Genomic DNA, 16,964 nt, shown 5'->3' with positions numbered 1-16,964 from the left:
AGACAGCAGAACAGAAAAGAAATGATTTCCGCCGGTGTACCGGCTGATGCTCACAAGAGCCCCGTCCGCGAAACGAAACGAGCCGGGGGGGGTTGCGAAGCTGCCTCTGCTCGGCCTTGGGCTGGATGATGCCGCGACTGAAAAGGCCAAGTCCAAGCTGCGATTGGAGCCCAATTGATCGAGCTGCGGGACGAATCAGCGCAGGGCCTGCGATCGGGCGAAAGAGGCGGTCGGGAGCTGCAGGTCGAGGTGGAGGAGCGACCGGGGGGAGGCAGTGGAGGCGAGGAGCTGGCGAGCAATAATATTGGGTGGCTGGAGGTTGATGCTCGAGCTCGAGCAGCGAGCGGTAAGATGCAAGGCACCGGGCGACAGAGGCCGCGCATCTGCTGCGGCTGAGGAGCCAGGGGAGAAGCAACGGGGCGGAGCTGAGTGTGCTGGATGAGTCGAGGGGCTACTGCAAGTACTTTGAGCAGAGCGGCAGCAGGATGGATTCCTTGTTCTGTTGGAGCTGGAGTATGGAGTAACAGCTAAGGCACTAGTATCGTGTGAGGTGGTTATCGATGAAGCTGGTGTTAGGTAATGGCTGGAGGTGCACTGCGAATCTGCTTGCAGCGCCGGTGCCTGACGACTACCTTATTCCACCAGAGCCTACGAAGAACCACACGAATTGGATTGACTATTACTGGGTGTTTACACCGACTCCCGCTTTGCTGTTATGATTTCCAGCTTCAGTTCTTCTTCCGTCATCCATTTCACTTTTAGCACCTGCGGGCTGGGCCGAACAGGAGCTGCGTCCCCACAATGGCCATGAGCCGTTCAACGCCATCTCGGCTTTGTCTGACTGCTAGCTCCCACTTCTGATGAAGCCGCGGGCGCAAGCCACCAGCCGACCATCCATCCAGCCACCTGCCTGTGGGTTTGGGACAGAGTCGAGAACATCACCAGCCTCCTTGACGGCGCCCATACGACGAATCTGGGGGCTGGTTGGTCATCAGGAGTTCCGCCCAATCGGACTGCTTGATCGTCACCTCTCTTCGCCAACGTACAGCTGCTTACACAGCTTGTGATCAGCTTCGAGCTTAGGTTGTGACTCTTTGTTGTTACAGCTACCTAGGTAGAAAACTTGTGGAACAAAGACAACAGGGATGACGCCCAATCTCCTGAATGCTGTGTCTCTGTGTTCACGTGGAGAACACTACCCGTGACGCAGCCCTCAGCTACTTCTGATAGTCTCACATATCGCCCACTCATCAGAAAGAGAGAAGACGTCCCCGTGCCAGTTGGTTTGCTTGAGGTAATGCAATGAAGAACTTTTGAACAAAAGAACAGGAAAAAAAAACCAGCGCCTCTGTCCCCTCCTTTTGAGTTTCATTGCTCTAAATCCCGTTCGCCTTTTCCTCCAAAACGGAGACGATATTAGGCGTCTCCTGAGAGGGACCATTTGCAACAGGCTTCAGCAGAGGGCTGGTGGGTCGACTCGTCAAGAACTGCAAGCCCGAAAAGCATCGTCGTCAGCCATCAACTCACTACATACTACCGTTCATGCAGATGAGAACTTACGTTGCTTGCCGCGCTCAGCATGGCCAGGAGCGAGCTGTATACCACATCTTCGTGGATACCAACGCCCCAGACCGTCTGCTTGCTGCCCGTAGGCTTGCATTCCAGATAGGAAGCGGCCTTCACACCGCGACCCTCTCCGATGGCATGTTCCTTGTAGTCGTGAACATCGAGATCAATGCCGACATCCTTCAGCGAAGCCGCCATGCTAGAGATGGGTCCATTGCCCCGACCGCGCAGTTTGTATTCGACACCGTCCAGCAGGATAACGCCCTCAAAGATACGGATCAAACTCTTCGTGTCCTGAGTTCTGCCATTTGCAGCGGGCATGGGTGACTGTGATCGGTCTGGGCTGATGCTGTAATCAACCAGGCTGAGACGGGGGTTTTCGCGGAGGAAGTAAGTTTCCTCGAACAGATCCGTGATCTCGTTGGCCAGCAGCTCGCGTCCAAGCTCCTCGGCGCGGCGCTGAACAACCTTGGAGAAGGCAACCTGGAGGCCGCGAGGGAGGTCGAGCTGCAGCTTCGAGTGCAGAATAAAGGCGCTTCCTCCTTTACCAGACTGCGAATTGACGCGGATGATGGCCTCGTAATTGCGGCCGATGTCTTGGGGATCCAGGGGCAGGTAGGGCATGCCGGCCCATGGATCCTCGTTGGAGAGTCCGAGGCGAGCGCGATTCTGGAATCCCTTCTTGATGGCATCTTGATGGCTGCCCGAGAAGGCCGCACATACCAGACTACCGCCGTAAGGAGCACGCGGGTGGACGGGAATCTTGGTGCAGGACTCGACGACCTCGATGACCGAGTTCATGTCGGAGAAGTCGATATGCGGGCTCACACCCTGTGTGTAGAGGTTAAGAGCCAAGGTGACGAGATCCACATTGCCCGTTCTCTCTCCGTTGCTATAAGAGGGGTTAGTAATGTCTCGGGAGTCATAACAAGGACAAGGAAAGGTACGAACCCAAACAGACAGCCCTCTACTCGGTCAGCTCCCGCCATCTGGCCCAGTTCTGCTGCTGCGACACCTGTATCACGTCAGCGACCGCATCCGTGATGCTGTGATCGGCTCAACTTACTACATCCACGATCGTTGTGAGGATGCTACCGAGGACCGTTAGCGTGACTGAGACAAGGAAGTCAGAGACAAAGAAGGTTTACATACCAGAGACACGCACACGCTCTCCCTGTCCCCAATGTTGGTACTAAAGTACTCCACCAAGTCTGCGTAAATGTTTGGTGTTGACAGCTCGACCGTGGCGGGCAGGTTGAAGATGATCTGGTCCCCAGCTGCGCCATCGGGGCCCCACGCAGCTTTCACAGCGCGGCACACTCTCAGGGCATAGTCAGGGTCTGTGTCGGAGAAGCACTCGGGCGAGAATTCAAACTGCCATCGGGTTCCAGCAGTTGTGGGGTCGTCTTTGGTCAGAGACCTGACGAGCTTGGTGCACTCCACGGCGAGCTCCAGGGTCTGCTCCTCCGTGTAGCCGAAGACGACTTGCCGGAAGCACTCGCTCGTCGCGAGGTAGATGTGGATGATGGCATTCTTCGCGCCGCGGACTGACTCTACAGTTCTGCGGATGAGGTCGGGTCGGCACGGGGAGAGAACCTGCAGGAAGACATCGTCCGGCACGGCTCCGGGGGTCTCGATCAGGCGGCGGGTGAAGTCGAAGTCGATCTGGGACGCAGAGGGGAAGGATACTTCGATCTCCTTGTAGCCGAGGGCGCACAGCATCTTGAAGTAGCGCCACTTCTCCTCGCCGTTCTGTGTGTTCGACCAGCACATGTCAGTTCCGAGACACAGGTAGGGATGCCAGCTCTTGTAACAGAAGCTCATGGGGGAGGGGGGGGAACGTACCATTGGGTCGGGCAGACTCTGGTTGCCATCACGCAGGCAAGAGCTTGGCCAATGTTAGCAATGCCTCCTATCCTGGAATTGACTATATATCGGGCGACATACGACAGCCAGCGAGGGGCCTTCTCGATGACCTTGTCGGGCCATTGCCGGTTTGGCAGATGCAGCGGCTAGACCAGGTTAGTCGAAGGGTCAAAGCTGAGATCGCACAGACGTGGAGCTTGCCTTGAAGGGCTTGTACTTCTTCCACGGCTCCTTGAGGCTGTAGGTGAGGCGCGAGAGCGTCAGTCGACCTGCAATTGTCCGAATTGCTCGATTGATGGTTGAAGAGCGCGAGATTCAGACATACATGGGCATCTTAGCGGCGGGACGTCGTCTGCCTCGTTGGCACGACCCAGTTGGTGCGGGGTGGGAATCTCAGGTGCGAGGGATCAAGACGAGCTGCCGTTCCAATTGGGACAGAGAAGAGGCAAAGTGTTGTCCCGAAAATATCGAGAGAATGAGGCAGAAGATGGACGATGAAATAGAGAAAGCAGAGGATTTGATCGGCAGACAGTCGAAAAAGTTTTGAGTCACACAACGACGTCGATGGGCTGCAAGGCAAGACGGGCGCCGTGCGAACTATCCAATCGCAGCATCTCCAAATGCAAGCGCCCTATTCGTGGGGTCCAGCGCTGGGGGCTCCACTCGACTTTTTGTCGCCTCCGAACACGGACGCCCGAGACTGAAGGCCGGACCGGCAGCCGGACCTCGAGAGACTTAGTAATGCCTCATTGTTATGATTACCTTATGGCAGAGACAGGTTTTCTCTGGTGAAATACCTAGTATTGCAGTTGCCAAGTCTTTTTTCTCCGAGCCTACACAAGGTATTACCTAGTAGATGGTGCTGTGGAGGGGTACTCGAGAGAGGCTGGCCAATGTCGCGGCTGTCCGAGGTCTTACAACTAGGTATTCGCAAGATAATACCTACTAGACCCTGAACAAACAAACCCATCAGTACGGCTAGCCTTCCTCTACACATACAAGATTGAAAGACATTGCTCTGGAATGGTGGTAACTGGTTGAGGTTTAATGGCAGGCTGGCTTGTTAAGCTGATTGGGTGAGGCGACAAACCGCAGTGCCATCTCCGTCTATAGACCAAGCCACCTATCTAATTATGATGCGATGTGGTTTGTGACGGCTTGTCAAACCAATAGTCTAGAACTTGCATAGAACTTACTGGGAAGTGTGAACGGGAGGTGCCTGGTGTGATGGAGTCGAGGGTACATTGTTGAGGTCAATTACCAGATGGGTAGGAAAGACTCGCCTGTCGACACCTTGCCTATCCTGCACGTGGAACATGAACGTCGACATCAGTTACTGTTCTACTAGGTACTTGGCCACGGGCTCCAGACATTCTGGTAGTAATGTCTCTGAAGCAAGAGATGACAATGGTGATAGCATGCAAGGGGTCAACCTTCTCACGTCAGTGATCCTTGCCCACCTCACGTGACAGAGTCCGTGATGTTGTTGCCAAGTCTGCGGCTGAGATTTCAAAAACTGAGACGTGATTACAATCTGAAAAAAAAAGTTGTTCGACGAGTCTAGAGTAATTGCACTGTCACGTTAAGTAGGTACTGTCCCTTACCCAGGCACCCCAGGTACGTACGTACCTATGTATAAGTATCAAGATGCAGGCCAAATGCCTGAACAAGGTGTTGACTCGTTGTACTCGCAATGGTGGAAGGGGCGCACGGCATGAGAAAGCTCCCTCGTCGTCAAATCAGCATCACCTTCAAATCACTGCTTCACTCACCCATTTAATCACATCACTAATCACATCACTTGGGCTGTGAGGTGACGATCATTAGGTTCTCTCATTACATAAAGGGGTTGTCTCGCTTCTCCGTTTGTATAATAGCAGCCTACCCTGCACTCAGCCTCCAAACGAGTCCAACCAACCTTGTGAGAAAAGTGCAAGAAATGATGGCTCGTAGAAGCACAATATTTTCATCGGGGGGGCAGAATGAATTGCCCGTGGTGAAGAAAACTTCAAGGCATACTCCTCAAGGTGCGTAGAATGCTAATGGGCGACCGCAAAGCTTTGACCTGGACCATCTTGTCACGCTGAACCCCATGAAGATTGAGCACTTGGCACACATAGTCACGATATATACAGGTACTTTCCTTTGGGTCAATGAACGATAAATGCACCAATCCGGCTCTGATTGAATCGAAAAGCGCACAGAAACTCCGTGCTCCGTTTTCTCTTACCAAGGTATTATCAACGCCAAACGCCACCTACCTTACCTTACCTTGCATGTCTCCTCCTCTTACCTTACACTCGCGTCGACAACCGTATCCAGATATAGGCCCTTATCCTGTCCAAGACCAGCCAGTATTCACCATACTATACCGCGTATTCACCTCTCCATGCCGAACAATCACACCCAGCCACCACTTCAAGCCCCGAAAAGACAAGCGAATCGGCAAAAGCATCATCTCGCGATACGCCCCAGGCACGCAACTCCAAGCCCCAAACACCACCAGCCCAAACACACCCACGAGGCAAGCCAACGCCAGCAGTCGCACAGCATTCACCAGCAAGGGCAAAAGCGGAATCGGAGACGAAAGTAGCCTACTACGGACATGACCCTGCAGCGAAGAGACACCAACGCTGTCCTCCCAGTCCCTGAAGCGCCCCGTGTATGTAAACACAAGCGGCTTCATCACGTCGTACGTCTCCGTGCCTCCGAAGAAGCCCTTGCTGGAGCGCACATGTCGCGTAATTTTCGGTGTCGTGGAGATCATGACGCGAGCGCGGACTCGACGGGCCTCGGATGAAGCTGTGTTCGTCTGTTTGTCCTCTCCGACGGAGACGAAGCTGTGTCGATATGCTTCGCCGGGCTGGACCCATTCGAAAGTCGTGATTTTGGGAGAGAGTCGCATCGCGATGTTGAGCCAGCCTGCGAGTGCAACAATGTCGTGCAGGGCTTGATACGGTGACGGCGACGCGATTTCTCCTCCGACGGCTGCGGAAAGAGGGGTCAGGAGTTCCGTGATTTGAGCAGTGATGCTGTCTACGCGTTTCCAGAAGAGCGGAGGGATGCCGCCTGTTGCTTCGAGATAGACTCTGTTGGTGTCTGCGCGGAGGGCCGAACGTCGAAAGCCTGCAAATTTCAACACATTCACCGTCAGCAAAGGATCCCATGGAAAATAAGAGCTCGAAACCACCTGGAGAAGCTCCATTGAGGACATCACGCACCTTCAACGTTGACCATGGAACTGTCCTCCATCCGCAGCACCTCCGCCTGCTCCTCCCCAGCCCCAAACAAGAGATCCGAAAAGACATGCTTTTCAAGGAGCATCATCACCACGCCCGTCAAAAGAGCGCACCGATACGGCCGCGACCCAAGCAGCTTCTCCCAGTTCCCGTCAGCACCCGGTCGAGCGACCATGGTCGCAAGGCTCAGGAACTCTGCAGAGTGCTTCAGCGTCCAGAGAGATCTGCTTGTGCTGGCGATCTTCTTGCCGATGCCGTTCTTGATGAATTCCGTGATTTCTGTATGAAGCATTGCGAATGTCTTCTCATGGCTTTCGTCGGGGATGCTCTTTAGGAGCGAGGAGAAGGGAAGTGTGCGCTGGGTTGGGTTAACGGCTTTGAGCTGACGAGACATCTTTGCGGAGACACTGCTGTTGTGTCGTTTGGGTTTCTGGCTGGTTGGCATTACGGAGCGAGTCTTCGGCTCGAGTTCAAGTTGTGACTGTACGGTTGCGATAATACGAACAGGGGCGAATGAGGTTCATATGCAGAAGGATGCTCTTATAGATGTGGTGATGCTCGGTAACATGTCAGACTAGCGGTCAGTCCTGCATCTTCTTATGCCGTTTACATTTAGGATCCGTTGGCAATGTCCTCAAGACAGTGTCTTTCACATGCAAGTGCTTACACTGCTCAAGGGATATGTTGATAAATGATCAAGTGTGAAGTCCTTTTATTGTTGTGGCATTTGTTCATTCCATTGTCATATGAAAGACTTGTGCGCACATTGAACACAAATCGAAGTGTGATTGAACATATTGAGGCATAAAGTCAACCTTAGGCCCTTTTATTAAAAGCAATTCGTCATGAAAACACATGTCTTTGTTTTCCACAAAACCTCAAGTGGCCGTCCGCAACCTCATGCCGCTGCTGCCCCCTTGCTACTAATAGATTGAAGGTGGCCATTTGCGCTCCCATAGACGTGAACTCCTACGAGGTTCACATGTACCATCATGCTCGATATCAATCCTTTGCAATATGAAACGGGGGAAGAACAAAAAAGAAAATTGGTATTGTCTGGTATACAGAGAAATTTCGGTAAGATCTTTGTGGCATTTCAAATTAAAAGTGTTCTTTCCAGAAGCGGAACTCGACTTCGCGCGCCGTGGCAGCCTTGCAAGCAGTCTTGATGTCACGAGCTAAATAGTGAAGGTTGACATGTCAGCGAAGAATGTTCTTCAAGAGCAGTATGCTAGAGATGATGAAAGCTTACCTGCAACAGAAGGGCCGCAGAAGTAGACGCCAACAGTCGTCTTCATGCTTCCCTCCAAACCGCCGAGATACGTCCTGTCAAGGATACCATCACGCATGGTCCTGAAGAGGCGGGCGAAGTTGGGTCGGCCAAACTGGGTCCGTGACTTGAGCTCAGTCAGCGGATCCATATCGGCACCGACACTGTTCAGCACAATGTTCTGGGCAGTGTCCATATCCAGCCTCTGGGTGAGGTAGGTATGGATCTTGAGGAATTCCACGCCGGAGCTGCCAGGAACACGAGCAGCTTCGTTGGACTGCTCCTCCAGGGAAGAAAGAAGCGTCTGGAACCATTCAAAAGAGCCGGTATCTTTGCACACCCAGATGAACTCAACACGGCGAAGACGAGTGGGAGGGTTGGGAGAGTTGCGGAGATGCCAGATGTTCTTGAGTATAGACGCCCACGGAGTGACGCCGATACCAGTTCCGATGAGGACAGCGATCTCGTTCTCAAACACATCCTCGGCCGGAGCTCCGTACGGACCATCGATACGCAGAGCAGGCATCTGCTGGCCGTTCTGCAGAGCGACTTCGTACATACCCATAGGGTCGACGCCGTCGTAGAATTTGGCTTGGGCAGCACCAGCACCAAGAGCATCACCAAGCTGCTTCGTGAAGTCACCAACCTGACGGACGTGGACGGAGACGTAGGGGTCGAAGGGGCACGACGTGATGGTGAAGGGGTGCCACTGGTACTTTGAGATGGACGGCACCTGGAGGAACAACCACTGGCCAGCCTTGTACTTGAAAGAGGGCTTGTTGAACTGGATCTCGACAACGTCGTACGGGTGGCGGATGACACGAGTGATCTTGGTCTCGCGGCGGGCACGAACCTCGCGATACAGACGCTCAATCAGGTAGAAGCCTCCGGTGAAGAGCTCCCATCGCCATCCGAGATAACCAATGCAGTGCGACCAGTACTGCTCACCGGCGAATGGCGAGAAGCCATCGGCTGTGTCGCGGACGAAGCAGCCAACGGTGTGGGTGTAGAGTGCGAGGAAGAAGGGGATGAACAGATGATGCGTGTACCAGAAGGTCTCGAAGGATTGCTGGCGGATACGGGCATGAGCAGTGGTATACATGAGCAGCATGCAGAGGAGCATCACGTGGCCGGTGATACCGCCGGGCTGCGCGTAGTGAATCTGCAGGGCGGTGACGGGGCGGATCTGCCTCTTCTCGACGTTGTAGAAGTTGACATAGTGGGCGGACGTGTGGCAGATGCTGAAGAACAGCAGCGAGTAGGCAAGCTGGCGATGCATCCACAGGTTCTCATCGAGGGGCAGGAAGCGGATCTTGGGCCGGATCCAGCGCATGATGGTTCGGCAGACGGGCAGCAGGATGAGCATGCAGTCGACGCTGAGCACCAGACCGGCACCTCGAGAGATCCATACTGAGAATTTGAGTGAGTTCAGACCCGCCAGTCTGTCATCGGCAGCCTGTTTGTACCTGGCGACATGTTAGTACTGGGTATCAAGACTGCATTCGCTGCCTCCGGCCGAAGCGGAGTCGTTCGGGACGTGTATGAGCTCACCATCCATAAGCAAAGATGCCAAAATGGAATGTCCAGAAGAGAAAGTGGAAGAAGAGCTTTTGGGCGGTGAACTGCTTGCGGATCAGTTCACCGTATCCAAGTTGGCCGGCCATCTTGGGGTGGTATTTTCGGTTTCGGAATCCCTCCTCTTGATAGTTGAAGCCCTGGAATTAAATTGTCGCCCGCGACAGTGCTGGAATATTAAAACGAGACGCCCTTGGGTCTACCCAGATACACGCAATCCTCTGGCTCCGAACAACAGTGTTGCCCTGCTTTTGCTTTTCTTTTCCTTTCCAAAACCACCAATCCTCAGGCTCTTATACGTCGACTTTGGGACCACCTCGAATTGGACGTTCAAGGAAGAAGAGAAATAGGAAATGATGGAGCCAAAATTCGGAGTCGCTGGGGAACGAAGGTTGTGATTAAGAAAATACAATCAAAAGAGTGACCTGAGCCAGCAGAGGATTGAAGGATAAGGCCCAACGGGACGTCCGCAGAAGAGAAAGGAAAAAGAAAACGGCTGCTAATTTTCGGCCCGCCTGACGACAGCTGAGGGGAGGAGGGAAGAGAAGAAGCCGAGAATCTGGGAGCCAGGCGGTGATAAAGACGGCGGCTGGTCGCGGAGGGTGGATTGATCCGAACTGATGGGCTCCAGGTTTGGCTCCTTCCAATGTTCCAAGCCAGGCTGTTCGGATGCAGAGCTTCCCTGTGGCTTGAAACTCTACCTAGGCCCCTGTAGCAGTGAAGCGATCCGCCGAACGAGGCAGCGAGGGTTCGCGGGCCGGCAGCCTCCAGGCCAGCAGCTGCAAATTTGGCGAAGAATCACGGCGCAAAAGTGAGACTGTCGTGCGGATTGTGCGACGGCGAGTGTGAGAGAGCTGGCCGAGGGGCTGCTGTAGCGGCGTTTCGGGCGCTGGTCCAGGGGCGTTCTTGGGGCGGCGCTCAGGGGAGTGGCTGCTGGGGGCGTGTGTGTTTGAGGGTTCGAGACGAGACGAGCCTTTTTTGCTGTTTCGACGGGGCTCCGGGCTGCAATGTTTCAACAGAAGTGCCCGGGCAATCTGACGAAGGAGATGCTCTGAGATTGCAGATGCCACAGAGGCGGAGGAGGTGGGAGATTCAGGACAGAACGGACAGCCCCGGTGGTACAAGTATGTAATGGGTCAAGATGCAGGCCGGTCAAAGAAACACCAGACCACAAACGATGCCCGAGCTGTACCTGGATTGGACGCTGACTTCACGTCACCTGCAGGCTCTAAATGCCCGCCATCCAGGTTCCCCCGCTCCTGGGACGCTGCTATGCCTCCAGCTGCTGCTGGTTATCCCATAAATAGTTGGACGAGCCGTCGAGAACATCAGCCATCACACCGAAGCCGCCGCCCATCTGTGTCCTCGCATCTGTCGTGGAGGCCCCAGATGCGCTGTGACTGGTCTGCCGCAGAGCGCCAGGGTCCGGCAAGGCGCGATGCCAGGCCCAAAGAGGCAACGGGCCCGGGGCTCGGCGCTTAAAACGCCAGATGGCTGGCCAACAAGCGATTCGATTTGTGTCCCCTGAGCCAAGCTGCACGGTGACGGACAGCTAAAATGGCTTTCGCGACCCCTGTCTCGTCTGGTGTGCAGGACAAGCTTCTGTGCGGAAGGGACGTGCCACGAGGCTGGCTTGCTCTGCAGCAACTCGATCTGCTGTTTTTGGCCAAACACCAAGCAGCGTGTCTGGTGATATCGGCTGTTGGACGGATGACCCAGCTGTCAAATCGAACCATGTGTCAATGCTGTAACGGCAATGCCTCTTTTTCCGGCCTATGGGATTCTCGCCAAGCCCGTCCACCCGGAATGAGCTTGCTTTGGCGAATAAACTCCAGACTTGTTGGTTGACGATATCAGAGCAGGATCTGGAGGATCATTGAGAGGGCTGGCTGGCTTCCGCAATTGGCAGTGAGTATAACGGAACAATCTAGCCGTATCTTCATCTGCTTGTCAAAAATCCTTCCAATCAAACAACCGGATTTTAGAGTGCTCGCTTTCAATTGTTTGGTGTGTCCCAGCTTGGCGGCTCCCGGTATCCCTTCCCCATGAGTACCCATACCTAGCCAGTATCCTAAGTACAGTAGTAGGTACCTTATTTGACATCTTGCGTCTGTGCGGCCTAACTCGGTATTGATTGTGACTGGCCTCTGATGCCAGACTTTAGCCAGGATCTGCCAAGTTTCTTTTCCTCCTTGCTGTTCGTCTCGCCTTGCTGGAGAGGGCGGTCTTCACAGAAACTAACCTCAGTAGTAGTAATATTACCTTACTTCCAACTGAAACGAGCAGCAATAGCAACCTAAAACATTCGCGGTCGTGATAGATGGACGCCCTGCCACTTTCGCGCACAGAACCTGGACGAAGATGTTTTGGGTATGGCTTCGCTTCGGCCTTGTCCTCTTTCGACCCCGTAGATTTTTAGCCCAGCTCCTGCGGCCCCATCCATCCGAGCGTTTGAGAGCCCCTATGTTGTCGGTGGTTTTGGGCCCTGCAAGGCCTTGCCAGCATTAGAGGCGGCTGTTTGCATTGGCAGACGTAGCATCGAGACATCTGAGGCAACATTCGTACGATGATGAAAGAATCGTACGATTTTTCTGCGAATCTCTCACGTGGCGGGATCCAGCAGTTTGGCTATAAAACAATGCCTTTCGCATGCTCTAAATCAACCTGCTTCTATGGTTTGCGAATCTTGAACAACCGGCCTTCTTCCCAAGCGCTTCGACCGCCGAAATGCTGCGAATTGCTACGACTGCAGGCCACAAATCGAGCAGCCCCTGCCCCTAATTGGCAACCCGAATACGAAGCACACAGGACCGGATATAGCGTGTAGGAGAATGCAAGGACGACAAATAGCGTGTAGGAGAATTCAAGGACGAGAAGCGTCACGCCCTCGTGCGGCAGAAAGCAAAACACGGCCCGATGCTCGTTGGAGCTCATTCGACGTCAATTGAATAACCTGGAAGCAACAAACTCCTGGACCGCCGTCAGACCTGCAGCTCGTCTAACCGGTCCTGACAGGTTCCACAACGCTGATACCGTTCGAGTAGGAATGCCTGTCGATTCGAGGACGATCAGGGCAGCATCGACGCCGCGCGAAAACGGCCTCCTTTTGCGGCGGCGAGCATGCACATCAGACGGGCTAGGGCATGCCACAGCTGGCCTTTGCCGAGTGCAATTCCTTTCGTAGGGGCGACAAGTGGCGGTTGGTGTCCCTTTTTGGTGCTTCGCGAAGCGACCTGGCACTGCTTGATGCTCCATTGCTACCACACGGGCGATCCTGGTCGAATTGCATGGCAGAGTGCAGTCGCACAGCCTGGAAGTGAAGCTGCGCATGAATGAATGACGTTCCGTTGCAAGCAAAACGTCGCGTAAAGGCCAATCGCCGTTCGCTGTCTTTTTTCTGGGTGTCTCGGCAGTGGCCACTGAGCAGCGCGGCCAACGTAATGAAATGCGATGCCGCAGCGCACCTGCCCAGTCCAACACCGTGCTGCCGTGTGGGGTTGGCCCGTGTTTGGACGCGCATGACGTAGTTGTGATAATCCCCAGCCCAGATCGAACGATGGGCCATCGTCGCTGCCGTCATCAAGGAATTTGTTGGCCAGGCCAGACAAGTGAATTCGATCGCTATAATAAAGGCTTTCATTTGAACAACTTCCTTAGTAGTAGAATGAGGACCTTATCCGTCTTTGAATCCTGTTCAATGTGTACACACGTGGTTTGATCACTTGCAAGCTTCCTTCACTATGGCTGGCAGGGAAGACGTCGAACATGCCCGGCACTACGAAGCTCCATACAGCGAACGACACCCGATCCCGACCATTGGCAAGTACAAGGAGGAGAGAGAGGAGAGACAACAGAATGCGTTAGAGGGTGATGCAGATGCTGTCGATGAACAGCCATGCCAGAGTCATCCCGGGGACGATCGAAGTCAGTATGAGGAAGGCGAAGCGGAAGCGTCTCAGTCAGAGAGCGACAACCCTATCCAGGACACCTCAGAATTCGACCCCGAAACACTCAGTCCACAAAAGTTGAAGAAGAAAAAATCCAAGAAAGAAAGGGCCGAGCGTGAGGTTACTGATCCGGTCACTCATCTACCGATCAAGATTCACGACTTCACAGACAGTGCCCTGAAAGAACTGGACGTCAACGAAGATCCCTTTGAACAGTCGAAAAGAACCTCGGGACTCGAAGAAAAGGACAAGTCCGAGACTGAGCTTCGCAAAGAACAAGGCCATTCGCAAGAGAAGCATCATGCATTGATGAACCAGTTCCCGCCGCCCGATCTCGATTTCCTGCGCCAGGAAGTCTGTCGCGCAAGCAACCGCGGGTTTGTCGTTTCGCTGGCTGGTGCATGCGGCATCTTTGTGGTGACCTTCATGATCCGCGAGGTGATGCTTATAGACGCCCATCAAGATCAGGGATGGAAGACTGCCGCCCAAAGGACGCTGCCATGGCTTGCCCTGGTCGCTGCGGGCGCAGGTGCATTCTGTGCCTTGATTTTCGGTGTAAGAGACTGGACAGCGAAGAAAGTGGACGACGCCATCCAGGACGAGATCTGGCGCTCCCAGCGTCGGCAGATGGAGCAGCAGGCCGAGAAGCACGAAAGAGAGACAACCTTGTGGCTCAATTCCTTGCTCAGCTCCGTGTGGCCGCTCATCAACCCCGACCTTTTCGCCAGCCTGGCAGATATGCTGGAGGATGTCATGCAGGCTTCCTTGCCAAAGATGGTGCGCATGGTCAGCGTCGAGGACATAGGACAAGGCAGCGAGTCGATGCGCATCCTCGGCATCCGGTGGCTGCCCACTGGAGCGGCTGCCCAGGCTGTCGGTGAGGACGGGAAGGTCATGTCCGATCAAGACCAAAAGCGTCGCAGCAATACAAGCCTTGGAGGGGAAGATGCGGACAGCGAAAGCGACCAATCTATTTCACGGGGCATGGAGGCGGAGGAAGGTGACTTCATCAACCTGGAGGTTGCTTTCGCCTACAGGACACGATCGACCAGCAAATCCTTCAAAGAGCGAAGCAAAGACATGCATCTCTACTTGGCCTTTTACCTTCCTGGAAACATCAAGGTTCCCGTTTGGGTTGATTTGCAAGGCGCAGTGGGCACCGTGAGGCTGCGTCTCCAGCTGACCCCTGATCCTCCCTTTTTCGATCTGTGTACCCTGACACTTCTCGGCCAGCCAAAAGTCGACTTGAGCTGTGTTCCTCTGAGCAAGCATGGGCTGAACATCATGGACGTGCCGTTCATTAGCAACTTCGTGCAGTCAGCTGTCGATGCGGCAATGGCGCAATATGTCGCACCGAAGAGTCTCACACTGAATCTCAAGGAATTGCTTGCCGGCGATGATTTCAAGAAGGACACGTACGCAAAGGGTGTTGTCATGGTCCACATCAAGCGTGGGTACGACTTCAAGATGGGAGATTCCGGCATGCCACTCGTCAAAAATTCCGGTTCAGATCCATACGTGTCTGTTGGATGGGCCAAGTTTGGCAAGGTGCTCTGGAGCACACGCATTCTACAGGCCGAAATGGAACCGTATTGGGACGAGACATGCTTTATGTTGGTTACCCCCGAAGAGCTCAACATTGACGAGAAACTGCGCATCCAGCTTTGGGACTCTGACCGGTTCACGGCGGATGACGACCTCGGGCGGGTTGAGGTGGATCTCAAAGACCTGATGCAAAGGGAAGAGTCCAACGGGCACATGTGGCACCGTACGGATGGCTTCCGAGCACTCAAATCTGGAGACGACATGCCCGGGAAGCTCGAGTGGAGCGTTGGATACTTCTCAAAAGCCAGGATCCAACAATGCCAATTCGAGCAGCAGACTCATGATCCGGAGGTCAGATCGATGGAGCAGCTTGAAGAAAAAGTCAGCAAGAGCTGCGACCGCAAGCTCCGAGAAGCCATGCTGAAAGAGTCATCAACTGATCACGACAATGGAGAGCTGGAGCAGCTGAAGATGCAGGAGATGAAGTCGGAACAAGATGCCATGATCATTTCGGCACCGCCGCCTGACGGATACCCAAGCGGCATCTTTAGCTTACAAATTCACAATATCACGGGGCTCGAGATTCAGCAGTTGAGCAAGAATCCGAACGACAAGGATGGAAATGCGAGCGACGAGGAGACTGGGGAAGGCCTGCCGAGCGCCTACTGCACCGTAATCATCAATCATAAGAAGACCTACAGAACGCGAACCAAGCCCCAGAACACGAAGCCCTTCTTCAACGCAAACTGCGAGCGCTTCATTCGAGACTGGAAGTCCTGCGAAGTCTACGTCGCCGTGAGGGATGCGAGGACGCACGAGGATGACCCGTTGCTGGGTATCGTCCATCTGCCTCTGCGCGAAGTGTTCAAGAATCGCTCGCAGAGGAATGGGTTCTGGCCCATTTCTGGAGGCATCGGCTGTGGAAAGATTCGACTGTCCATGGTCTGGCGCAGCGTCCAGCTTCAGGCCCCGCGCAGCCTCCTCGGCTGGCAGTATGGCACAGTCAACGTGCAGCCCGTTGCAACGAGCCCAGACTGCCCTGACGATTTGCGACATGCGAAACTGAAGCTCAAAACTGACATTAGTTCCGCCAAAATGTACCCTCGAGGATCAGGCGAGGCCACTTGGGCTGCGAGCAGAGAGCGGCCGCTCAACCTTGCCGTGCAGACGAGATACGGCAGCTGCTTGTCCATTGCCTTCAAAGACAAGAAAGTTTTGAGCAAGGAGGTTGTTGCTTTCAGCGTGTTCTGGCTGAAAGACATTGCGGACGGAGAAGAGACGACGCTGGAGCTGCCAATCTGGAAGGGCGATTACAACAGAGCTACATCGTGCTGCTTGGATCAGTGTGGCGAAAGGATCGGGACTCTCCAGCTCAAAGTCGCATTCTGGCCAGGAATGGTAAGTTGACATCACTCCAACTACCCTTTGTGCTCCCCGAAACAACGACAAGAGAGTTTCATTGACATTGTTTGATAGGGCGCCGCGCACTCCAAATGGGCCAACAGTAGCGAGCAACTGCAAGACGTTGTGGAAGTCATCGATGCTGCAAGAGACACTCTTGGGGACGATGAGATGGAGAAGGCCGCGGGAATTGTGGACGAGGAAGTATCGAGTGACAGCGATAGCTCCGATGAGCACGAGTATGTCCCCGATGGCAGTCCCGACCACAAGCAGGGTCCCATAGACCAAGTACGAGACTATAAGCGGAGAGACAAAGCTCTGCACAGACAGCACCGAGGTCTTATGCAGTGGAAGGTAAGACATGCGGCAGAAGAAAAGAAGGTCAACAACATTCATGGTATGGATAAAAGCTAACTGCTGGTGTAGGCGCCTCGGACGGCGAAGTGGATGAAGCATCAGGTGGACAAGGTTGAAAACAGTGTTAGCGGCATGCTCGATCACAAGAGCAAGGAAGCCGGAGTCGAGACTGAAGTATAAGCAATTGTGGCTCAGGCA

The 16,964-nt window shown here is 54.1% G+C and overlaps 5 protein-coding genes across 5 annotated transcripts; 1 reads left to right on the top strand and 4 right to left on the bottom strand.

Moving 5' to 3' along the window:
* Positions 1-1,376: 1,376 nt before the first annotated feature.
* On the bottom strand, positions 1,377-3,765 carry CCMA1212_000849 (2-isopropylmalate synthase; the record flags this gene model as incomplete). The annotated part of the gene is made up of 8 exons (XM_073698302.1): positions 1,377-1,487; positions 1,561-2,458; positions 2,518-2,581; positions 2,633-2,657; positions 2,719-3,454; positions 3,514-3,578; positions 3,619-3,670; positions 3,758-3,765. 8 exons carry the CDS (start codon positions 3,763-3,765, stop codon positions 1,377-1,379), a joined length of 1,959 nt encoding a protein of 652 aa, XP_073562822.1.
* Positions 3,766-5,764: 1,999 nt separating this feature from the next.
* On the bottom strand, positions 5,765-7,065 carry CCMA1212_000848 (uncharacterized protein; the record flags this gene model as incomplete). Its single annotated transcript, XM_073698301.1, is given in 3 exon segments — positions 5,765-6,558; positions 6,654-7,046; positions 7,059-7,065. 3 exon segments carry the CDS (start codon positions 7,063-7,065, stop codon positions 5,765-5,767), a joined length of 1,194 nt encoding a protein of 397 aa, XP_073562821.1.
* Positions 7,066-7,772: 707 nt separating this feature from the next.
* CCMA1212_000847 (Superoxide-generating NADPH oxidase heavy chain subunit A) lies at positions 7,773-9,605 on the bottom strand (the record flags this gene model as incomplete). The annotated part of the gene is made up of 3 exons (XM_073698300.1): positions 7,773-7,849; positions 7,924-9,407; positions 9,493-9,605. 3 exons carry the CDS (start codon positions 9,603-9,605, stop codon positions 7,773-7,775), a joined length of 1,674 nt encoding a protein of 557 aa, XP_073563210.1.
* Positions 9,606-12,652: 3,047 nt separating this feature from the next.
* CCMA1212_000846 (uncharacterized protein) lies at positions 12,653-13,081 on the bottom strand (the record flags this gene model as incomplete). Its single annotated transcript, XM_073698299.1, has 1 exon — positions 12,653-13,081. The coding sequence occupies one exon, from the start codon at positions 13,079-13,081 to the stop codon at positions 12,653-12,655; it is 429 nt and encodes a 142-aa protein (XP_073563193.1).
* A 175-nt stretch (positions 13,082-13,256) lies between these two features.
* CCMA1212_000845 (uncharacterized protein) lies at positions 13,257-16,946 on the top strand (the record flags this gene model as incomplete). The annotated part of the gene is made up of 3 exons (XM_073698298.1): positions 13,257-16,406; positions 16,485-16,763; positions 16,836-16,946. The coding sequence occupies 3 exons, from the start codon at positions 13,257-13,259 to the stop codon at positions 16,944-16,946; spliced, it is 3,540 nt and encodes a 1,179-aa protein (XP_073563299.1).
* Between the last annotated feature and the right edge of the window lie 18 nt (positions 16,947-16,964).

This window comes from Trichoderma ghanense (assembly GCF_004382785.1).
Source record: "Trichoderma ghanense strain CCMA-1212 chromosome Unknown scaffold_0, whole genome shotgun sequence".
NCBI classification, from domain to species: Eukaryota; Fungi; Ascomycota; class Sordariomycetes; order Hypocreales; family Hypocreaceae; genus Trichoderma; species Trichoderma ghanense.
This window is presented reverse-complemented; position numbering and strand designations above follow the sequence as displayed.